This window comes from Rhea americana, unplaced genomic scaffold (assembly GCF_003343005.1).
Source record: "Rhea americana isolate MKP2758 unplaced genomic scaffold, rheAme1 scaffold_690, whole genome shotgun sequence".
NCBI lineage: Eukaryota > Metazoa > Chordata > Aves > Rheiformes > Rheidae > Rhea > Rhea americana.
This window is the reverse complement of record NW_028186857.1, coordinates 8,607-10,327: the sequence shown is the minus strand read 5'-3', so window position 1 is coordinate 10,327 and position 1,721 is coordinate 8,607. Positions and strand designations below refer to the sequence as shown.

At 68.9% G+C, this 1,721-nt stretch overlaps 1 protein-coding gene across 1 annotated transcript in view; it reads right to left on the bottom strand.

Annotated features, from left to right (window-relative positions):
• Window positions 1-1,721, bottom strand: part of LOC146586392 (uncharacterized) — a 12,798-nt gene that overhangs the window by 7,816 nt on the left and 3,261 nt on the right. Inside the window, exons 3-4 of the mRNA XM_085321390.1 lie at window positions 1,483-1,569; window positions 1,246-1,356 (exon numbers count right to left, since the gene is read on the bottom strand). Coding sequence (XP_085177516.1) covers window positions 1,246-1,356; window positions 1,483-1,569 — 198 coding nt within the window. The remainder of the gene's footprint in view (window positions 1-1,245; window positions 1,357-1,482; window positions 1,570-1,721) is intronic.

Genomic DNA, 1,721 nt, shown 5'->3' with positions numbered 1-1,721 from the left:
GGCACAGGGACCCCCCCTGAGGGAACAAGGGACCCCAGGGCGTGGAGACCTCTAGGGCCTCGGGACCCATAGCACAAGGACCCCAGGGCATGGGGACACCTGAGGGCACAAGGGACCCCAGGGCACAACAGATGTCCAGGGCATGGGGACCCCTAGGGCATTGGGACCCACTGCACAGGGACCCCCCAGGGCATAGGGACCCCCCCCGAGGGCACAACGGACCCCAGGGCATGGAGACCTCTAGGGCCTCAGGACCCACTGCACAAGGACCCCAGGGCATAGGGACCCCCCCGAGGGCACACGGGACCCCCAAGGCATGGGGACCCATTGCACAGGGAACCCCCCCCGGAGGGCACAGGGACCCCCCCGGGCAGGGCCAGGGCAGGGCCGGGCAGTGGGTGCGGGGTGGGGACACGGGGCCAGCGGCACCTTCGGCGACGCCGGTGCCCGCGGGGGGGCCAGGGCGGCCGGCGGCTGTGCCAGGCCTTAGACCCATTAGGGAAATTAAAAAGGGGGATTGAGGGCAGGTGGCGGGGAGCTGACGAGATCACGTCGCCCCCAATTAGCGGGGAAGGCGCTGGGGCCGCCTAACGAGCACCGTTAGCGGGGGAAGGGGCAGCATGTGCCGGGGGGGGGTGGGAGCCGCACAGCCATGTGCACCCTGCACGCACGCAGCCGCACACCTCACCCCGGCACACACGCGTGTGCGTGCACAGGTGTGCACCGCCACACACACAAGCACACCTGCGCATGCACACAGTCGTGTGCCCATCTGTATTACACACGCGCSTGCACACGCCTTCCTCCAACACACACACACACATTGCTACATACCAATCACGTCTGCACACACAGTGCTGTTCCATGCACACACCTTCTGTGCTGCATACGCGTGCACAGGTGCACACACACCCGTTGCATTATCTGTGCACATGCACTTGCATGTGCACAACTGCTCCTACGCTGCATAAACATGCGCTCCTGCACATATGCACGCACACCCCTGTCACACGCACATGCACACGCCACACGCTGTCGTGTGACACGTGCATACACACACACACAGAAGCGTGTGCACAAGCCCTGCCGTATTGCACATGCATGCACACACGCTTTTGCACACACACCCCCCGCTGTCGTACGTGCACGCGCACCGGCCCCTGCACGCCCAGGTGCTGCCCGGCGCATGGCGGCCGTGCGGCACGCCCGTGCACRCCCCTGCCCGGCCGCGGCACGGCCCCTCACCACGGCGTGCACCACCACCTCCAGCTGCTGCTTGGTCTCGAAGTCGAGGGCTCTGGCCAGGACGACCTTCCCGCTGTTGGGCAGGTCGATGCGGAAGTACCTGGCGTCGGCCTGGGGCCGGGGCAGCGGGGCTCAGCGCCGGCAGATGGCCGGGCCCCCGCCGCCCCCGCGCGGCCTCCCGCTCCCCGCTGATCCCCGCCCCCGGACGCCTGGGCCCCCGCGGGCCGCGGCACTCACCGAGGCCGTGTCGAGGACGTACATGAGCATGTCGCCGTCGGCGTCCTCCGCCTGCGTGCTGAACACCACCGAGTGCACGGCCGCCAGCTGCCGGGACGGGGAGCCCGCGTCACCCAGCACCCCACCCCTCCCGGGCACCCCCATCCCACCTGGGTGCCCCCATCCTGCCCAGCTCCCCTATCCTGCACCCCCATTCCTCCCGGGCACCCCCATCCCACCTGGGTGCCCCCATCCTGCCC